The sequence below is a fragment of the Amphiura filiformis genome, chromosome 3 (genome assembly GCF_039555335.1).
Source record: "Amphiura filiformis chromosome 3, Afil_fr2py, whole genome shotgun sequence".
NCBI lineage: Eukaryota > Metazoa > Echinodermata > Ophiuroidea > Amphilepidida > Amphiuridae > Amphiura > Amphiura filiformis.
Window position 1 is genome coordinate 16,465,662 of NC_092630.1, and position 16,900 is coordinate 16,482,561.

General features: G+C 36.8%; 1 protein-coding gene across 1 annotated transcript; it reads left to right on the forward strand.

The window, feature by feature from the left end:
* The first annotated feature begins 885 nt into the window (after window positions 1-885).
* On the forward strand, window positions 886-15,435 carry LOC140148119 (transmembrane protein 127-like). The gene is given in 5 exon segments (XM_072169974.1): window positions 886-1,101; window positions 5,304-5,559; window positions 8,489-8,659; window positions 13,232-13,333; window positions 13,336-15,435. Coding segments are annotated over 4 exon segments (753 nt in total). The 5' UTR covers window positions 886-1,101; the 3' UTR covers window positions 13,560-15,435.
* The last annotated feature ends 1,465 nt before the right edge of the window (window positions 15,436-16,900 follow it).

Consider the following 16,900-nt stretch of genomic DNA (forward strand, 5'->3'; position numbering starts at 1 on the left):
AGGTTCGAATCCCGGGGGTACCAAGTGACTTCTTGAAATCTTCATCTTCTCTCCTTTTTCGTTTCTTCCCTTCTGATAGCAAAAAACCTTGTCTTCAGTTAGGGTTTAAGGATAACAAACTAATTTTTTTTTTTTTAATTTTCCAATTTTTTTTTTTTCAAATTAACTGTGAATGATCCCAGAGGATGATTTAAGGAAGCCCCATCATGCACTGTAAAAGTGTTATCACTAGAGTTTCAACTGCCACTTTACTTTTCCGATCCCATTGAACTCTGTGCAAAAGATGTTGTTTTAGAATTGCCCGTGTGTCATTATTACTTGGTCGATTTCAGATCTAAAGTGATGTATGCATGAAGGATAATTCGCATCTTCTGTAGATAACATAAAATGTGAAATCGACCAACTTTTTGAAGGTGTTTTTATTGTAAATAGATCTGTCCAAATTCAAATTTAACCATGCACGTGTGTATGCAGCGGGCGGGCAGTGGTGTCACACACAGCTGTGCTAACCGCAAGACTTGCTGGGAAGTGCTTAAATCATCCTCTGGAATGATCCTATCACATCAGAATAGGTCCATCATGCGTCACTCCAAAGTCGCCGAAAACTTTGGAAAAAAAAAATTGCGGAGAAGTTTTCAAATTTTCCCAGATTTCCGGAAAAGTGGCATTTCTGTATCAGTAATTCAACATTTCTTTGACACATAACTTGTATGTAAGGAAGTTCATCTAAGCTTGCACCCCTCCCCAGCTAGGATTTAACAAGTTCAGGCGTGTATAAAAGAATTAAAAAAATTTACATACACATAACGGATCACCCTATACATCATCACTTCGTTCAGTGCATCTAAAATAGTACAAATAAAATTGGTTACCAATATTGACCTTTGCCCCGCGACCGGCGACTACTTCCGTGATTGATAGAGAACGTCATTTCGCGATTTCGTACATTTCGAAGTCATGTTTATTACTTAGTTTCGCCCATAAATATGCCCATTTGTTCGCCTTTTTAATGTTTATTCAGTAGAAGAGGTACTATTATACTGTTCGATTGTAACGGAAATGAAAAGGAGGAGACAAGTTTAGAATTTTAGAGAAATCAAGGTAAGCTTCTGTTCAGTTCAGTGAAGTGGAAGTTTTTTGTTTACAAAACAACAGGAAATCATGATGATTGCTTTGTTTTGATATTGTTATTGTTTTTTTCGCTTTGTTGTCGACAGGATTTGAAATTCAACTTTTCATTTTTAAGCAAATTCTAATTATTATTGTTTACATTTCTATGATAAAATAAATTGATTTTTATTAATTTACAATGTGAATGTCAACTTGCTCTCTATGCTCTAGCCAAGAATTTGCACTGAATAGCTTCACATTTTAGGCTAGAGACCTGAGACCATTGCATTCATAATCTAGTCAGATTCGCTGAAGCATGACACCATGTAAAGCAATGGAAATTCAGAAGTAAACAAAGCCGATCACAACAGGCGATTGCATCAAAAATGTTGCTAAAATTACACTTCGGCAAAATTTTAGGGCGATCGTGAGTTTTACTTACACTACAGTAAAATTAAGTATTTCTTGGCCAAACTGCAACATGCATGTTGCGTCCATGCAGCGTACTAAGCGTGCACGCAATGTAAGTCGCGTATATGCTTTCTTCTGTACCGCGCTTTTATTTGTGTGTGTTTATCGCGGAGCCACTAGTATAGTGTTCCAGTTTGGCCAAGAAATACTTAAAGGAAGTGTCCGGTAATCACAACATTAAGCCTTATATGTTAGAAAAATAATTATCAAGCACGAATCACATGGTTTTATTTCAAACAAACTCATATTAATCATAAAACGAATAAAACAGCCATCTCTCAACACGCGATATTCAAAATTCCGCACCGAAATTGTCTAGAGCAGTGACGTCCACATAGTTCAATGAAGCCTGTCGACAAATGAGCACAAATAACCATGACATCACTGCTCTAGAACATTTCGGCGCTGGAATTTTGAATATCGCGTGTTGAGAGACGGCTGTTTTTATTCGTTTTTATGGTTAATGTGAGTTTGATTGAAATAAAACCACGTGATTCGTGCTTGATAATTATTTTTCTAACATATAAGACCTAATGTTGTGATTGCCGGACACTTCCTTTAATTTTACTGTAGTTTTAGACCACCCGAGTAAGGTCAAAACTGATAGTTTATCGAAACTTTCTAAACAAGGTTAAACTTGTTTTCAGCTATACAAACATACTTTTTATTCTGTTGAACAGGGTTCGATTTAAGGGGGTACTACACCCCTCGATAAATTTGTGTCTATTTTTGCATTTTTCTCAAAAACCAGTAACACAGTGGTAACAAAAGTTATATATTATAGGGGCAAGGAATCCAATTACTACACTGGAATTTCAGTGACCCAAGACAAGCGGTTTGTTATTTATGATAAGAAATAAGGTACCGCTGGGATGTACGGTGTACCTCGTTTCCTATCGTATATACTGAACCTCTTGTCTTGAGTCACTGAAATTTCAGTGTAGTAATTGAATTCCTTGCCCCAATAATATACATAACTTTTGTTACCAGTGTGTTATTATTTTTGAGAAAAATGCAAAACAGCCACTAAATATACCACAGGGGTGTAGTACCCCTTAACTTGTGTCGTGGAGCAAAATGCTCCCAGTCCCCATTTTGGACAACCTGCTACACAAATTTCAGCTTACATCAGGTTCGTAGGAACTGGTATAATTACAAGACGTCTCGTAATTCACAGACCGTCTGTGAATTACGAGACCGTCGAGACGTCTTGTAATTACCAGTTCCTACGAACCTGACATTGCTATACACATTTGTATAGCAATTTTTACAATGTAAACATAATACATGTATGCTAAAATATAGAACATCGCCTAAATAAGGTTTTCGCTAAAAAATTGCTACACACATTTTTCAAAGTAAATCGAACCCTGCTGTTGAACAAGCTTTTTTTGTTCCAAAATTCACATTTTATAGCTATTTTTATTTTGACGTAAAAGAGCTTGATGCAAAAACGGTGATACAACTCCGAAGCATTCGCATTGCAGTTGCACAAGGCCAAGCGCATGATGAATCATGCATTTTCAAGTGCGTTTGACATCTTTTTACTGCATGACGCAATTCTGCATTTATTCAAATTTCAAGATGGCAAATGTGTCAAAAAATGTTGTGTTTTTTTTTCTGAGAAAATTCCCATATTTCAACTTTTCACTCATCTGATCATCTTTTTATGTGACGGAAGTGATGCTTATTATAAAAGCTATGTTGGTTGCAGTTATTTTGAAATTATTTTTCGAGACAGAAAACTGTATAGAAAAATTGCCATTTTCAGTTGTTTTCAAAAAGTTGTTTTGATCTTGTTTTTTACCCCATAATTTCCCTCATTTATCGAAGCCCTGCCCTCCTTCCAATCCACTACATGTAAACCTTGACTGCAAAGTGTTTGGCAACTTTTTAACCATGATGCAAAACTTTGATGTACGGTAATTTAAGTAAAAATTTAGTCCTTTATTCATGTAGCTCGGGTGGTCTCGACTAAGCCCTATCCTGCCAGAGAAGAACAACAATTATTTACATTTTGAGAGCATACACAGCGTAAACACAGAAGTGGGGTTCTGATTTGCTGATTCAATCAATCTGACAAGCATAACAACAGACGCAGTAATCTAATTGGTCAATTACAAATCAAAACGTTGGTACATGTAGGCTTATTGCAACATGCAGGGATGTAGCTATGCTGGCTGGGGTAGCTACAACCCATTTTAAACAAATGATATTTTTATATCATGAAACAAGCAAAAAAACAACATTATTTAGGGGTTATACCTCCTTAGCCTGTTCCCCAATCCCTCACGTTCACAAGAAAGAGTGTGCCCCGAGCCTGCACTCTAATTGAAATTAGTGGTTCTGGCTAGTTCCAATAATTGGAACTCACAGCTCCGACCATGAGTTCCAAGCAGCTACGTGTATGTGTCGCTGCGATTTAGCGTGCATTCATCACCATATTCACATGTACATAGTCAGTTGTGGAATGGACTTTTCACTGCTCATAAAAATTACTCAAAAATCATCTTTTTTAATATTTCTTTGGACAAAAGCTGATGCGTAGAATAAGTTGAGCAATCAGAGATGACATACATCAGTGATACAGGTTTCTAAAGTGAGTATTTTACTAGATATACTAATGCAAACTTGCCAAAATAAAACCCTGGAGGCACCCTACACAGGCCGCGACAAATTTTATTTTTTAGCTTGCCCGATCGGGCAGGCAATATCCAAAAATTGGTTGCCCGAAATTGCCCGAAATTATCCATATTCCCGGCAACAATTGTCGACAAAGTCACATACCGTACTCATCATGCAGTGCAGTGCATAGTACCGTAAGTGTGCCGAATTTGGCAGTTTCATTCTTACGGAAATCCAATACTTTTCTCAGTTAAGTTGATAAATAAATGAGTATTCATGAAATGCATAAAAATGAACATTTCATTCAATTATTTCACTGTTTGTTTCTTACATGTGGAAAATAATGTGTATTTTATGTGAAATTTTGTCAGTAAAGTCACGGCGATTTACGTATTTCGCCAACCACTAGTACATCTCAATCTCAATCATATGCAAATACATGGCCAGCTGACGTCATTGATGTCATGATATTTGCACGAAACAGGTTCTATAATTGGCCAAACTTCTAATACGTCACGTAACGGCATGATGTTCATTAGCATATATACATGTATATGTCTGCAAGTCTGGTGTGGGATACGAATGCCTAGCGAAATTTGAGTTCCATTTCAAGTTTTCTACTTTGTTTTGATGTTTTTTTACTTCTGTGAACACGCCAAGTTGGACAGAAATACTCCATTTTAAATCATCAAGCTTTAATTGGTTTAAATTTAGACTTGCCCGATCGGGCACAGCTCTTCAGAGTTTTAATTGCCCGACAAAAATGTGATTGCCCCGGGCTATCGGACAGGCAATTTGTCGCAGCCTGACCCTACAGAAGTATCTACAACTTGAGAACAAATCCTCAAACGTTCGAATTTTGTAGTTACTACAACTAGGTTCTGATTCTGATATTTTTTAACAGTGTGTGCAATGCAAGCTTTCTCACTTTGTTTTTCACCTTCCTCGTAAAATCTGGACATCACTCAGTTCTATGTTTTCTCCTATATCATTCAAGTTAAAAGTGTTTCATGCCCCAAAGTATAGGATTTTCAAGAAACGTGTTTACAAGCCTACTCCTGCACCAATAACATAAATTAACCAAATTGTTCCTTCAGATGCCTTCAAGTAGATCAAGCAGCTCCCGTCGACATCGCTCAGGTCACCATCACCGTCATCGCAGGCGGAGACGACATGTTTACCCCAAGCAGACAGAGAGAAACCTTGTGGCAGCTATTTTAGGTGTGGTGGTTATAGCTTTACTCATAGCAGCACTAGCTGTGAAGCATTGGTTCAAGTTACATGGTGGAAAGTGCAACAAAACATACATTGGAGTGTATCAATTCTTAACGATGGGAATTGAAAAGGATCCTGGTAAGGGTTATCACTTTTATATTGAATTTGCATATATATATTTATTTTTTATGTTTTTGGGAAAGCACCAGTTTAACTACAAACATTACCAGCCCGGCTGATCTTTAATTTCTACATACCAGGAGGGCGGGTACTTTGAAATTGACCCCACAATGGCATACTGGCACAACAGCATCTACATGTAACACTTGCCTGACTTAACTCTTTGGTAAAAAAAAGTCTTTGGTTTTTGAGATCTTTTTCTGATATCTTGAGAATTTTTCTGACATCTTAGAATGAGGTTAATTCCAATGTCGATGATGTTGACATTTTTGGTATGATATAGGTTCAAATTTAGTGAACAAAAAGAGCAACTACATTTTGAAATGACTTGGTACTCCAGGTCGGTAAACGAGAGTAGGATTTAATCTTTCCCTAGAGAAGTCCTTTTCAGAGGGCTGAGCTTTCGGAACTCTGAGTCAGTGTCATCTTCAGAGCAACTAAATAATCATGATGAAGCACATAGGAAACTGTCAGTAGGACATGTCAATGCGGTTGACAGGAAGTGTCAAGAGGGGGATGTCTAGATATGATAGACAGGAAGTGTCAATGAGTCTGTAAGGGAGCTTCCTGTGTGGAGGACAACAGAAATTAACTTGGTCAGAGGTCCTTTTGAATAATCTATGCCATTCAGGAAGAATGTCCATGCCTTTGTCCCTATTGAAATTGTCTGGAGTAGAATAGATGGATACGCCCATCAGACCGAAACACTGCCATTCCGAACCATAGTCAGTCCAAATTTTTACATTACTAAAATTGACTTTGGTTGGGACTGATGGTGTTTCGGACTGACGGGGAGGTTCGGATTGACTGTGGTTCGGACTGACGGTGTTTCGGACTGACGGGGAGACCCCAAATGGATATGCCAAGCTTTCTTTCAGACCACTTGGTGCTCATGTCCAAAATCTTAGTATTGTCCCAGTCAGTGTCATGTGGTTTTGCCACACATGCTCAGCAACTGCTGATTTTTATGTGTTGCCAGAATCAGTGTCTCTTCTTCAAAGTTCTGCCAGTTTTATTGGATTGTAAGATCCACACGGTATAGAATAGATAGCTGGAGATATTTGGGAATTAGGGTTTGGGGTGTACAAGTTGCTGTCTTAGAGTATTGGTCATTTTGAAATAAATGTGAAGGTTTTCTTCTGAAGAACAAGAGCAACTGCCCATAAAAGTTGCTACATAATTCAATTGTGTTGAGCTTTTGTGTGCTACAGTACATATGTACATTAGGGTGATTCACAAAAATTAAATTGGTATTTTTCAACGGGACACCCCCTCATTTTGTTAATTTTGGTAATAAAATTATACCTGCAAAATATGAAAAAAATTCAAAAAAGTTTAGGGGGTGCTACCGGTCAATGAACTTTTGTACACAAAGTCAATGGGATTTTTTGTCAAAAATTTCAAACGCTTATTTCAGGGCCTAAAAAGTCTACCAGGCTTGCAAAACTGAAGTAAATGTTCAATGATATACCTAACTTTGTGAAAACATGGGTTTTTACCAAGTTAAAGTTCATAGTTGACTGTAATAATAAAAAATGTTTCAAAAGTGACAGAGGGAGTGTAGCTCAAGAAAAGAATACCCTGGGATATCCCCTGGAATCCCACCAGGCACCCCAAATTTATACCTTATTGAACTGAACTGTTGATAAAAAAAAAGATTAAAATTCTTCACATATTAGTTTACCCCAATGGTAATACCAGCTTTTGAAATCTTATGTAATAGTAACTATCAAAATCCATACATCTGTATCAGGGGTGGTCATTATGGCCATACCTGATGAAGATTTGTATTGTTTGAATTGAATGACCACAGGAAGGATTAGATTCACCATGGTTGAAAAGAAATGTATATAAATTGGGGTCACAACATTGGATAGTGGCCAGTTCAAAACTACACCTTGTGCAAGGTACTTGTGACAAGAGCTAGATTGGCTAAGACACATTTACTACTGGATTACACAAGAGCCCCATAAACACAACTTTATATTAGCCAAGTACCATAATATTTTGGCTGTTCCAGCAACTGCCTTGCCCCAAATGTAACAGTTTTCACAAAAATGCAATTTTCTGGAAAGCGGGTTAACATTTTACAATTTTCTTTAGCATTTATTTTAAGGACATTACTCACACTATGATCAAATATTTTTGGCACAATCAGGGAAAATTAACATGGCTTTTTTGTGTTGTAAAGAAAATGGCTCATAAATCCCATTGACTTTGTGTACAAAAGTTCATTGACCGTTAGCACCCCCTAAACTGTTATGAATTTTTTTCATATTTTGCAGGTATGATTTTATTACCAAAATGAACAAAATGAGGGGGTGTCCCGTTGAAAAATACCAATTTCATTTTTTGTGAATCACCCTAATGTACATGTAGCAGTGAAAGGTGAACTTCAATTTGTTGAACATCAAAATAAAGTTTCAACCAATTGTTCATGTACCCTACAGATTTTGTTGACATCCCTGTGGTACAAATCAACATGGTAGGGTGTGACCATCAGCACCTCCTGTTACTGAATTGCCTAGATTACATGTACTTCTCAAGAATCAAGAATCTTTACCCCAGGCCAACACTTGATATTTTAAATAGTGCAGGCTTTGCCGTTTGAGGAGAGCTAGAGCGATTGCTCCCCATCACTCTCCTCAAATAAAGCTGAGGAGAGCGTTTTATTGCTCGCCTACATTTGGTGTAACAATAATAACCACATACAGTACAGTAAAACTGCTCTCCTAATGCTCTCCTGCAGCACTCGAGGAGAGCGATTAAAAGCTCCCCTGCAAATTTCAAATGGCAAAGCCTGTAGTGTAAAACAAATTTAAATAGCAAAATTTTATCAGGCATATTAGTACAATATTTCATAATTTCTCATGTTTACTTTCCACAGAATATCAACTATGTATCAACGACAAAGTAGTCATAATCATGCGTTCAGTCATCTCGTTCATCTTCATGTCTATAGTGGCCACATTATTTGCCTTTTTCCTGGATATATTTGGTCCCATGAAGGAACTACTCAAACTCATTAGAAGACATGCTATCGGCAATGTCACAACAGGTAGGTACTATCTGTACTTATTTCAAAAAAATTATTTAAGCTGTCATTACTCTGGGCAGTACACTTCAATAATTAAAAAGTTGATTTTTTTGTAAAAACAGACAGAAGGTTCTGAGTCAACTGGTTCCTGTGAGATCAAATAAATGTACTGCAGAAGCTTAAAAAATGTATGAAGGACAAATAGATTTTTAGTTGATATTTATTAAAACAACAATAGTGCACAAAAAATGAATGTCAATTCCAGACTATTTTAGCCCCAATGCAAAATGTTGCAATTTAAACCTGTTTTGGGGCAATTTAACCCTATTTTTGGGCAAAACAGTGTTTATTGAGCTAAAAAGAAGGAGATGCGAATGCAATTCTGATTGATTCATCTCACTAGATGGAGCATGTTTGTTTCATTTTTGAGGATTTTTAGGGGAGAATGTAAAAAACTAGGGGAGATTGTCTTAGTTGTTTTGCCAAAAACTAATGTATGTTTCATACATAGATATACATGATTTGTTAAGGTACATGTAGTATGTCGATACAGGCTAACAGCTGCTTTCAAATTGATCATAAAGAGGCAACATTTGTTGCCAAGCACCATTGGTTAATGGTTGTGTTGTTGATGTTAACAGTTGAATTCATTACGTGGGCAGAGTGTAAGACCATTGTAAGTCCAGTAGAATGTAATAGCTGCCATTTGCAATATTTCAATAAATGTACTTACTTTTGTTCAAGAACACATGTATGAAGAACACCAACTGCATGTAAAGATGATATCGTGGGTTGGCTTAACTGCCAGTAGGAAGTAGTAGGAAGTAATAATACAGTACATCAACAATTTACAATGAGGGTGTTATGCACAGTACATCGACAATTTACAGTCCCTCATTTCAAATCATTAGTTTTGGTTTCTCTTTTGTTCAGAAACCAAAAATCAAGGGATTAAAAAGTGGAGATGAATTGGTCTGCAATCATAACACTATTGTGCTGGGAGGACACAAGAGGGTATATATAATCAAAAGTATAATGGCCTATAACCATATGTATATAATAGCCTATTGTGCTAACATTTTCATTATCGATATCTATCAACGCGGGCGACAGTTGATGCTCTCTGCCGTAGGTGGCACACTTCCATGACACCTTATAATTACACCCGAGTTCTATATACGAGGCCTACATGTAGAAATCATGTGCATATATTGAGGGGATGGGGGGGTGTTTTGTTTATTTGTCTGAAATATAAACGATGCATGATGATGTAGATGATTTGATTATGAATTAGATTATTCCCCGCAAAGCACAACCCATACCTCTTACCTATGTTCCCTCCGCCACCTATATATAATAGGGTGCATCATGCCCCCCTTTTGTCAACCAGATTTTATGTAGCTAGTCTTAAAATGTGCCAAATGATAAAATAATAAGATTCCCAAAATTTGAATTCATTCCGAGTTCGTCTTATGGGTCCTCCGTGGCCCGAAAGTTTGAACGAATAACCCATATGAACATTACGCAATAGGCATATGGCAGCTACACATTTTCTAATGCTTAATGGTTAATATAATGGCTGCCATGTACTTAAAATACATGATCAGGATTATATGTAATTGGGGTTTGTTTTCAACTAAACTTGAAGTTAAAATTCATATGAATATGGCATTTATATCACAAAAATGAATAGCTGCCATGTGCTTTGACACACTTATTTAGCATAGTGCTGCCATTTACAAATAAAAGCTGAATTTTAACTATATTTCAAAGCATACTTTTAGCTAAAAACTTACCCACAGTTCAAGTGAGATGAAAGTCACATTTTCAATTAGTTCTCCTTCAACATGTTCAATGTTTGTCTTCATATTAAAAGTTTATGTTTACCCAGATTTGGCCTGTTCTTTCTGTCCTATTCAACCTGAAGAACATTTTGATAATGGCGCTCAGATTTTGCAGTGCTTAGGAAATCTGAATTAAATTTTGATTGCATTGATGGCACTGATGTTGATTTTAGAAGCCTGATAAGTAGCACACATAGCCCAGTTCTTCACTCTCTTCAAGAAATTGATGGTCGATCTGCAGTATCGCTAGATCCTCATCATGAACCATGAGTTTGGTCCTACCAAGTCTGCGAGTGAAGTTGACTGTGTGATGTTGTCTGGGAAGGTTGATTTACCAAACCCCACACCAAACCGGTTACTTGGAGTTATAACCTGTTCTGTTGGTTTTACCTCTAAAGTTTATTCGCAATTGCTTGTTTCTCTGTGTCTGGCACAATTCTACTGAAGAGGGCAAGAGGAAACATATTCTTCAGTTTAGGCGTTTTAGTCCCTTAATTGCACTCTGTGATACTGAAGAATTCACAGAATCGTATGCTAATAGGCGCTTGTAGAGATCAAGATCATTCCAGGCCTCCAGGGTGCATATCAGCAGTCTGACGACAGCTTATCCACCAGGAACTGTAGAAGTCACATATCTTGGGTAGTTGATGCTTTGTTGTAACTGTTCCCTGTGGCACCTGGCGATGTTATTTTTCAACATGGTGATCTTAATCGAGGCCAGTATCTTTGCCATCCACCTTGCCTTGTGGATTGCACCAGGTTGCTTAAATGTCAGCACCTTCTGATCACCCAAGAATATCTTAGGCCTTACATAGCTGAATGAATTCAAGGAGTCTCTCTTCATTTCTGCCTTTGACTTAACAATCTCCAAAGTATCAATTTACATGACATACCATCTAATAATTGTGCGTCTGATGAATCTGTTCTGGGGTAAGCCAGCTAATAGTGCCCAGGGATACAATGAAAGTCCATGCACTATTTTATCTCATTGACTTCATATTATTAGGCCTAAGACCAATCATCAATTACATTGTAAGCCAAAGTCATTTTTAAATAACTCAAAAAGTCATTTTCTCCACCAGAAATACACATAATTTCACTGTGTTAAGTGTCAAATACAAGAAATGTATATGGCAGCCAGCCCTCGAATTAAGGATCTGAAGGGACACAGCAACTTTTTTAGGGCAAGTTGATAATTGCCTTGGATTTTCACTGAAAAGGCAAGGCAGCACGGCAGTTTAGAGGGCATCATGGCAACTGTTGAAAATTTGAGAAGGACACCAAGGCAATTTCTCAAAAGTGAAGAAAACACACACAAACATAGATAGAAGATTTTATAATGAAGGGGCAGGGCTGGGGCACCGACGGCAACTTCATTAGAGGGCACAGCAAGTGATTGCCTTGGGTAAAGGACATATTTTGAAGGGCATTACGGCAGTGGGGATGGGCACCCACGGCAAAATGCCATGGGTGCCATGGGTTAATTCGAGGGCTGATGGCAGCTATTTGTTTACATGATTAATTATGGTTTGGAAAAGCTGCTTCATGTTAAAATGTAATAGTTTTGGATTGCTTGTATCATATACATAGTTGAATAACACCCCAAGTACTTGGGTACTTAGAGCAGCCAATTTCTATGATTAAAATGCATGTTATGTGAATAGCTGCCATATGCCTATTGCGTAATGTTCATATGGGTTATTCGTTCAAACTTTCGGGCCACGGAGGACCCATAAGACGAACTCGGAATGAATTAAAATTTTGGGAATCTTATTATTTCATCATTTGGCACATTTTAAGACTGGCTACATAAAATCTGGTTGACAAAAGGGGGGCATGATGCACCCTAATATATAACCTCCTCCCTCCCCCCTCCCTACACTCGATATCGACTCTTCCCTATTCGTCCACTCCACTCTTGAGCTCCCCTCTCCCCTCCTTCCCTTCCCACTTCCAATGCTATCTCCCCTCTGTCGCCCTTACCCTTACCCCCCCCCCCCCACACACACACACCCTCTTTCCCTGGCGATCTCTCTCTCTCTCTCTCTCTTCTCCAATAAATAAATTGAATAAAAGTCAGTTTAAACCAGCTTTTTATGATATTGATCTTCCGTCATGCGACATGCACATAAATAGAGTTGTGTATAATAGTGTTTATATCACTGAAGTCATAATCTGTCAAGTGTCTACTGTAATGTCTGTGGAAATATTTCGATGGTCTATATATTTTCACAGTGAAATCAGCTTAGGCTATTTCAGTAGTCTCAAGTCAATGCTTTCAAACTAAATCAATGCTTTCAAATGTAGACTGCTTTGTTCGACTTCTCTGCTCGTGAATATTGCACTGCGAAATTTAAACATTTCTTTTGTATACTTAGATCAGGTAACTCGAAAATCCTGTAATTTTATTCGTCACACCACTTATAAGAAACTGAAACCAAAACCGAAACTACCTGTCACAAATGTTTAGTTTTAAACAAAAGGTAGAAACAAAGAGTTCGATATCTTGTTATTCAAGTGGTTAGGCAGGACAATAGGAAACCATGTGACCAAAACCAAAACTAAAACTAAATATTTGAAATGAGGCAATGAGGAGGTTGGGCTGCAAACAACAAGTGTTTTACATAAGGCAGCTACTTACATTTTACTGAACTTACGTTAGTCTTGCAGTATGCCCACAAATTTAAAAACATATTTTTAACAATTCCAATTCTTATATTTTTTTGTTTTTTTTGTTTTTGTTTTGCAGTTTTACTGTGTGTAACCATCAATGGTTTTTGTTATTGGTCGGCCATGTTAATGGAGGCAGTTCTCAGAAAAGAAATCCAAGCAGACTTTAGCAAAGTAGTTGTTTCTTTCAAGTAGGATTCTACCTCATAGTAGCAGCGGGGGCGCTGTCCGTCATCATATCGGCCACAAATCTCCTACGACCGTATTCATCGTATGAGGAATCCATTCCAAGGGAGCGGTTAGTGGAAGACTGGGATGAGTTACTGGAGGCTGGGGTGGGGGGTCCGCCGGTGTCGAGAGCCACCCCCATGCCTAATTTGCCTCCCCCTCCGGCGTACTCACCATAAGGTATATGGGCTGTCACATAGTACTATTCTACATGCAACAAAAAGTTACTATTAAACATTGAACAATGTAGTAATTCACAACTCTTATGACGCTAAAAATGTTAGTTTACTCAACATTTTTAGTCGATAGCAACATGCATGAATTTAAACCATGCTGAATTGCGATTTATTTTAAAATAAAGTAATAACTATGTATTGTCATTATTGCAATGGCAGAAGTGAACAATTCCACAGAATATAAGTGAAGAAATGTTTTGTGTTTACTTTCAGTTAAGGAGTTGTTAAAATTTCTGCATCTTCATGCAGATTATCGGATTAAGTCAAAGGTTTGTTAGAGTTATGGCACAGTATACAGTCGATATGCAGGCTGCTCTCTGCCAAAATATATTCCGTAAATGTAAAATCTGAATTTCTTTTTGACAAAACCAATATAATAACACAGACCTGACAGTTTTAACCATCTTGGGAGATTTAGATTATAACCATCATTATATTCTTGGTCACATCTACTGATCTACAACCCACATGTGGAAGTTATTGCACCCTCTACTGGTACTCAAACTACTGGAAAGAAGTTGTATCATCACTCTGATGATGGCACATCCACAATGATGAAAACTGTTGCATCAGTGTTTATTTATTTATTACTTTTGTAAGAAAGTAAGATTTGATTTTTCCTACTAACAGTCCTTGTTGTGTCGGAGTGCACTGGACTTTTAGATGTCCAACTAAGGGTTGCCAGACTTGCTGATTTTTTTTTTTAATCTTCTGCTGACAAAGAGAATAGCGGCCAGTACTTTTTTTGTCAATTTCAGTGTGTGTCGTGTTGCAATCCTGGCAACTCTGGTTGCAACTTAACAACATCCTATAGGAAGTGATTGATTAATTTGTGCAATTAACCTCATCAATTTAAATTGGTTAAATTGTGGGTAGTTACGTATATTTGTTGTTGGTGTGTGTGCACATGTGTACAAATTGAGCACATTTAGCAAACACTCTCATTTCAAATGCATAGTTCATTGAGCTCCATGTACTAATCAGAGCTCAAAGTTGACCTTAATTTGGGGGAGCATGAAATTTCCATAGACTAATACAGACTATTCACCAACAGTCCATGTGCTTTGTATGCTGTGAATTCTCGCATATTCATGAGGTTCGATCATGCATGTCTAACAATCACACCAGCATTGTGTGCCTTTGCGTATATGCGATAGAGCATTTTTGCGTGTCTTTGCGAGCGTTTACGCAATTGACTGAAAAAATATGCGGTATGTGTGTAGCATTTTGTCTGTTGCATTACATGGAATGATCAGCCCTCATTATTGGGTGATTGTGGGACTTTGACTGTTCGTGGTTAGTTTGTATCTCTTTAGTCCATGGAAATTTCATACCCAACACATCAAAGGTCATTCTATGAGTGTACAAACAAATATGGGTTAACGAACTGTGTCCTGATAGATGAGAATGCTGTGTGAAACTACCATACAAGTGACAGCCCTAGGTGAATCTGTGAATCAAAAACAACACAAGAGAGATTGAAATGTTTTATACTGATTTTCTATGCAGTAAATATTTGTTTGTAAATAGTCGATTTTGACATTTATTGTGTATAGTATAATATATGACCAAATATGAAAAGTGGTTTTAATACACAGGTTAACTGAACGAGGTCGAAATAACACATTAATAGCTATTTGCAATATTGTATTTGTAACTGCAAATTTTTTCTCACATTCGAAAGTAGACCATGTGATATTTTCTCTAAAATGTGTTACTTTTAAGGCATATAATTAGCAAATGTCCACAAATCAAAGTGAACCATTTTGGTGAATTTGATGCACCCCCACCCGACTATGGGACCTGTGACCAAGAACCATGCTTGTTGACACAGGGTACATGTAACAGTAACTAATCACATTTAGTCTTATTTCAAAGCTATTACTATTAAAGAAAATATGCATGAAAATATCTTATAAAATCACTAATTTTACATCCATCAAATTTGAGGAGGGTCGCTTTAAAGTACAAAGGCAATTTTGTAACTTAGTTAAGAAATCTGAATGTTCATATTTGGAGATAACTGCCTAGTTTCAATATGATGGGCCACAAATGTGGAACACTTTTTTTCAAGAGAGAAAGAAACTTAAACAAAAGCATGTAATGATGCTTCATGGTGGGATTAATAGCATCATGTCATTAACAGTAAGTTGATCATCGGCCATTTTATTTGTGGAATAAATATGATTTTTATTTTGTCAACTCTGCCACAGTGCACATAAAAGTAATTGAGTGCATTGTGAACTTAAAAAATGTCAAAATGCAACACTTATGACCAATATTAAGAAGTTGGTCATGTATATTATTTTTGTGTGTTTATTGATTCATAATTGGTATTCAAAGTTCAATGGGCTATTAAATTATCACTCTGTGGAAGATTTAGTCCATACATGTAGATGAAGTATGGGTTCCAAATAGATAGAATAGACAGTTGGGTAACGTCCATTTGAAATGTACTTCAGTTGGGGAAGATAAAGGTAAAAGTCATACAAGTGGAGTATGGATTTCAAAATAATTAACCATAGCTAATTCCATTTGAAAAATGTACTCTGCAGAAGACTTTCTTAAATCTCACTCAGTGGTACATAGATTTAAAATGGAGTAACCCAGTGTTGTTGTGTAAATAGACCAATGTATACTTTGTATTTCTTTCATAGGGAAATAGTTCATGACTCACATATGTCACTACTTCACTGTGTGATTTCTTTTTTTATCAAGTATACATTGATGGAGTGTATAATTGTATGTGTAATATTATGTGATTTAATATTCAAGGTGTCTCAAAAAAAGAGCCCAACAAATGACCCAAACCGTTTTCGTTCATTTAAGGGATCTAAAATGAGCGTTTATTGCGTTTCGATAGTATTTTTTGTGGCACATGAGAGCACCTCAGACCTATCGAATTGCATTCTGAATACGAAGCATGTCTTTCTGATATCAAATAATTTTCATTTTTTGAAAATCACAATATAATACAAATTTTATGACAAATTATAAAATTTGATATTTTTCAATTTTTGATATATAACAGTCCTCGAAGTAAATTATATAAATCTAATGATATATTTTAAAGTGTATGTAGCAGGAGGAAAAGTCGACGGTCAATTGAAAATTTTGACCTTTCATATTGAAGATATGGATTTTTTCCCAAAAAGACCTAATTTTTTTTGGTGTTTTGGGAAAAAAATCCATATCTTCAATAACTGAAAAGGTCAAAATTTTCAATTGATCGTCGGCTTTTCAACCCAACTACATACACTTTAAGTATAAATCATCAGATTTAT